We start from the raw sequence: 6,000 nt of genomic DNA, 5'->3' as shown, positions 1-6,000 counted from the left end.
TTCTTCTGTCAAACTGCCCATAGTGCTTTTGATACAGCCCTGGATGTTCTTGTCTTTTGTAAATCTGGGCACACCGTAAATCTCCCCACAGCCCCCAGTGGACAGAGGGATCCCCACCAAAGAGCCCTGTGTCCAGGCAATGGGAATGAAAAGCATTGGAGAATGCGGGCATCGATCCCGCTGCCTCTCACATGCTAAGCGAGCGCTCTACCACTTGAGCTAATTCCCCACCTTGCAGCTCTGCCTGAGGGCCTCACCCCTCAGAGACACCCACCACTGATTCAGGAGGCCCAGAAAACACTGCAGTGTCTGTGCCAGAGCCAAAAGGACACTCCTTTGAGCTAGAGCTGAACTAGGAACCTAACAATGGCAATGTCAAGGAACCTGAAGTCACCCACTCTACCAGCTGAGCTGGTGAAGGAAGCATGGAACCTGTTGCTGACATTCTCTTGTACTCCATAACATTGCAATATTTTACCTTATTCAACGTACTTTCTTGTCTTCAAAATATTGCTACCTCCACCCAGATGTACCCGCATCAGACCCACCCCTTTATCAGAGTCTGGTCTGATCTCACCAGGCTGATCTCTCAGCCCAAGTGTCCCACTGACAGAGATCCTAAGCTTATTTCACTGACTTCATTTCCGTGAGTGCCCTATCCATCTTGTCCAATAGCTGTTTTTCTGCTTGTTGTCATTTTTATCTCCCAAACACATCACATTGCTTACTGCTGTGGAGCACTGCAGTGGGCAGTGATCCTAAGGTGGTGAAGGAGAATGCCATTCAGCGTGAGAAAAATATGAATGGACATAAATCCATGGGTTTGGCGTAGAAAGTAGCCAGCAAATTCCTGCGTTCATTTCACTTTCCATTATTTTGTATTCTTCTATTTTTTCATAATGAATGCTGCTTATCACATAACTAGGAATGTCATTTTTCTAGGGACCTACAGGGAAGCTTCTTTAGCTGATACTCCATGTCACATAGTTCTTGTCCTTACTTTTATTGTTTCTTCAGTTGTACCTAACAGAATCGTTTTTCTCACTCATACGAATTGCACTACCAGTATCTAGATCTCTTTCCTGTTACTAAATCATCACCAATTAGTATGTGTTATCTCAGTGCACAGAAAATTGTTTTGGTAATGTACTATTTGTAGTCAGGACAGTTTTCCCAAAATCAACATAAGAACATATGTCATCTTTTGTTAATTTTTGAAAGTAATCCTGTTAGTAGTCCAAAAAATTCTAAGTAAAGTGAGTGTGCAACTTAGGTTTTTCATCTTTTCAAAGATATGTTCTGTTCAAATTCTTATTTTTTATGAGATTGCTTGAGATATGAGGAGGACAGAAGATGTCTTTGGGTCTGTGGAAAAAGAAAGAAAGGCTGGCAATTGATTATCAAATGCCTGCAACACACATGGGTTTTGAAAGTAATACCTCTTCCTTCCTTTTTTTTTTTGTCCTAATTCTAATTGCTGGGGTTTGTTTTCAGCTAAGAAAAATGGGGTAGATTGCATAATTTGCTTATACAATTGGATGGCACATAATGTCATTAGTCATGCAAGATTTAGCTTGTTTTTCCAGTTCTTATGTTTCGTGTTTTATTATGTTTAGGGCACATGTTAAACATGACCAAAAATTTAAGTTTAAGGTACAATATAAATGGTATATTTAATATGATTGAATTTGATCCCCTTCATGCTATTAGAGACATGTTTAAGGAGTTAGTTATAACCTATGGTTCTATGACTTGAGTTCAGCAGAACTGAAGAGATTGTTGGCAGAGGCTGTTCCCAGGCTCTTATCAGTCTTGAGGGACCCCTGGTGGCCTAGTGGTTAGCATGCGGGACTCTCACCGCTGCGACCCAGGTTCGAATCCCAGTCCCCCGGGCAGATGGAGCTCGTTAGCCCTGTGAGGCCATCCATCTATGAGAAGGTCACTCTAAACAAACCTACGTCCTGAGGACCTCACTGCCATTGTCCAAGCTCGCTTAGCCCCGGCAGATGAACCTTAGGATTAAAGGGTGGGCTCAGTTCAGCGCAAGCTGTGTCTCACCTAAAAAATCCATTGCGCAGGCTGGAAAGGTAAAAGACCTTTCCCAAAATCTTCGTTCGCGAAGACTGGCCATTATTATATATTATTATCAGTCTTGATATGGGCAGAATGTCTTCCAGGCAGGAACTGTCATCCGGAGCAAAGCAGTTACATTTTATTGCTTTGCATTTTTACTATTTACAGGAATATCCTGTACTGGGAGTTCAGAGGAAAAACAAGTAGGACTCCACTCTGAGGTTAAATTTGTTAGAGGAAGTGTAAGCACATTACCTTCGCACCACAAGTATTTTTGGCATCATAGCAGTCATGGCTAGCTCCTGAAACACTCGGAGATAATATTTACAAAATGAATCATAGCTTGACTGTGATTGAATCAGTTTAAAACACTACTGTCATGGTTTGAGATTGGCACCCCCTCAAGAAGAGGGGGACTCAGAGGTGATTTGGTGCCAGGGCAGTGTTCCCTGAAGAGCCAATCACCACTCATGTTGTTCGCTTCTGCTCAAAATCATATATACACAGCCCACCGGAAGCTGTTGGCAAGTTCTGTGTTGGCACTTGGGCTGTTGGTGTCTGCTGCGTGTAGGTGTGGAAGGCCGGGGGGTGGCTGGGCTCCCTCTCTCCCCTCCAGGGGGGAGAGAGGAGCCCTGTGGCCCCCCCCAGCTCTGCCTAGCCCAGAGCAGAGTTAGAGGCAGCATTTTGAGTGTGTTTAGTGAGGGAAGAGACTCACAAGCACCTGAACCTGACTTGAGGTAAGAGAAGAGAGCCAGGCTTTTGCAGCCAAGCCTCTTCCCCCTCCTTTTCTACAGCTAAGCTGTGGAGGGGGGCTTTTCCTTTCCCTCCGCTGGAAAGTGGAGGAGAGGCTCAGCATTGAAGCTGAGCCAAGTGGACGGGCCGTGGAGGTAGGCCCGGTGCTCGGGAGAAAGAGTCCCAAGCGAAATTGGAGACGGACCCCCTCCCCCAGAGAGAAAGAGAGAGAGAGAGAGGGGCCTGGAGGATGTCTCTGCCGCGCAGGACAACCGAAAACCTGAGGAGAAATCCACATGCCAGGATGTGGACACTTGCTAAGCAGAACCACACTGCAGCAGCCTACGAACCAAGGTATGAGAGAGAGAGAGATCACACAGCAGCAGGAGAACAAGGACTCAGAGCTATCTTCTCGAACTTCATGAGGAGGAGAGACTGCAACAAACAACTGGAACTTGGTGAGGGGGGAGCGTTCAGGCCCAGAACACTCCCACAGAGGGACTGGTTACTTTCCAGCTTTGAAAAGGCTCTTTCCTGGACTGAACTTAAAGGAGGAGCTTGAAAGGACTGATTGTTAGAGATGTAATATATATATATAGTTGTCTTTAGCTTGTATAGTATTTATTTGTGTAAATAAATGTATATACTTCCCCTTCCCCTATAGAAGCCTCTGGCCTGAAAGTTTCTCTTCAGTAGTGTTGGGATAATTGTGGGAGGGGGTGGAGAAGCCTGAAAATTGGATTTTTAGATTTCTAACATGGCTCAAACTGCCACAACTACTAAATGACTTTTGAGGCCACTAGAGGTCAGCACTAGTAATTAAATTAATGTCACGGAAAAATCCTATTTCCGATTCTTCAAAGTGAGTGGTGATTTCTGAAAAGATATACTTCTGTTTATGCTTGTTTTTCAAGTGTGTGTCAGCTCACACTGCCAGCGCTTCAATATGGCTGGAAGCAAACCCTTTCTCCTCTATGCTCTGCTTCCCCAGCACTGTGAGCCAACAGTCACACACGGTACCTTCAAACTGTACCTGTCTTCAGATGCCATAGTGCTGAGTACAGTCAGGGGAAAAAGGCAGTATCCAGCCCTGTCCTAGCAAAGGCTTCCCACCAGCATAAACAGCCCAAACTACTTGACATTATACTCTCATGAGACCCCACACGGAGTCGTAGAATCAACCAGGTTGGAAAAGACCTCCGAGATCAACAAGTCCAGCCCTTGATCCAACACCGCTGTGGTTACTAGACCATGGCACTAAGTGCCACATCCAGTCTCATCTTAAAAACCTTCAGGGACGGTGAATCCACCACCTCCCTGGAATACTGCATTTTGCTCTGGGGACCCCAACATAAGGACATGAACCTGCTGGAGCAAGTCCAGAGGAAGGACATGAAGATGATCAGGGGGCTGGAGCACCTCTCCTATGGAGACAGAGTGAGACAGTCAGCCTGGAGAAGAGAAGGCTCTGGGGAGACCTTATAGCACCTTTCAGTACCTAAAGCAAGACAGCTGGAGAGGGACTTTTCACAAGGGCATGTAGTGATAGGACAAGGGCTAATGGCTTTAAATTAAGAGAGGGTATGTTCAGATTAGATATTAGGAAGAAATTCTATATGTGAGGGTGGTGAGGAACTGAAACAGGTTCCCCGGAGAATTTGTGGATGCTCCATCCCTGGAAGCGTTCAAAGCCAGGCTGGATGAGGCTTTAAGCAACATGATCTAGTGGAAGATGTCCCTGCTCATCATGGGGGGGCTGGAACTAGGTGATATTTAAGGTCCCTTCCAACTCTAACCATTCTATGATCCTATGACAATCATCTTCCACTGCTTTAAGGACTGACTCAAAAGTGCAGCAGTGGGAAATGAGGCCTGAAGACAGGCACTTGAAACCAGGGTTAACTCATTATGCTTTTCCACCTTGTGCTTCAGAAAGATGCTTTCTTTCTATTGCAACTCCTAACTGTGTTTTCCATCATCACTGTCTGGGCTTCTGCAAACACAGACACTGTTTACAAAATTTTAATATAACTATTATAGATGGGCAATTTAATACAGAATTTTCTTTGCCATGAAGAAAATAGTGTTGCCTGGATAAGCAGTGTGATCATCATGTTTTTAAACAACCTTTTTAAAAATCTTTATCTTTGTTGAAACCTGCTAAATTATGCAAATGAGTTGGCAATCATAATGCAACAAATGCCTGTGAATTATTATCATGCTGCAATCTGTGCTTTCAGCATGTATCACCATCTCCTTTAACACAGTAGCTGACTAGGTATCAATACACAAAGTTCACTCTCAGTGTAATAGAAATACTTCTTTTATCAAAACTTTCATGTTCAGTCCCTTTGTGTCACTTTTCTTCCACTGAGTACATCAGAGCTGGAAAAAAGAAGCCTGAACACACTGTTCAGAATTGTTACATCTATATTAAAATATTTTTGATAGGGTTTTGTATCTATATATATGCACATATACAGAAGACTTATTTTCCCTCTGTTTTTTTGTTTATTTGTTTTTCATGTTTAAGAAAACTGGCTCTGAAATACCATCCTGACAAGAATCCAGACAATCCAGAGGCTGCAGAAAAATTTAAAGAGATCAACAATGCTCATGCAACCCTGACTGATCTGTCCAAGAGAAACATATATGACAAATATGGATCATTAGGGCTCTATGTGGCAGAACAGTTTGGTGAGGAAAATGTCAACACCTACTTCATGCTCTCAAGCTGGTGGGCAAAGGTAATCTGTTATTTTCTGTTGGAAATCAAATGTTACAATGCACATGGACAATTACATACACAAGGAACCCACTGAAAAACATGGTTTCTCTACAGGCTTAACAAATAATAGGATCGGACTCTAAACTACTACTAAAAATTTAAAAAAGCAACAACATTATCTGGAAAATTGACAGAGGCAGAATGTAATGTAAGCTTAGACTAGTGCTAATATAGAGAGTTTTTTTTTACTTGATGAATAGTTACAGCACATGTTTTGTAACACCTTTAAACATTCATTAGATTTGAATCTAGTGCTCCAGGATAATTTTGACTTTCTTTTCAGTAATGACTAAATAAAAATGACTCATTATCCAAAAACAAGAAGTCCCACTTATGTGATAACCAGCTAATAAATTATTACCCTACAAATTTAACTGTCTTACTTGCTATATATAGCACACAACATA

At 43.0% G+C, this 6,000-nt stretch overlaps 1 protein-coding gene and 1 non-coding gene across 2 annotated transcripts in view; one reads left to right on the top strand and one right to left on the bottom strand.

Annotated features, from left to right (window-relative positions):
* DNAJC5B (DnaJ heat shock protein family (Hsp40) member C5 beta) overlaps positions 1–6,000 on the top strand; it is a 30,655-nt gene that overhangs the window by 15,135 nt on the left and 9,520 nt on the right. Inside the window, exon 2 of the mRNA XM_027693658.1 lies at positions 5,339–5,552. Coding sequence (XP_027549459.1) covers positions 5,339–5,552 — 214 coding nt within the window. The remainder of the gene's footprint in view (positions 1–5,338; positions 5,553–6,000) is intronic.
* On the bottom strand, positions 157–229 carry TRNAA-AGC. The gene has a single exon. It is a non-coding gene; the product is annotated as a tRNA-Ala (tRNA).

The sequence above is a fragment of the Neopelma chrysocephalum genome, unplaced genomic scaffold (genome assembly GCF_003984885.1).
Source record: "Neopelma chrysocephalum unplaced genomic scaffold, ASM398488v2 Primary Assembly neopelma1_22, whole genome shotgun sequence".
Lineage (NCBI taxonomy): Eukaryota > Metazoa > Chordata > Aves > Passeriformes > Pipridae > Neopelma > Neopelma chrysocephalum.
The sequence above is the reverse complement of the archived record's forward strand: the minus strand, read 5'-3'. Positions and strand labels throughout refer to the sequence as shown.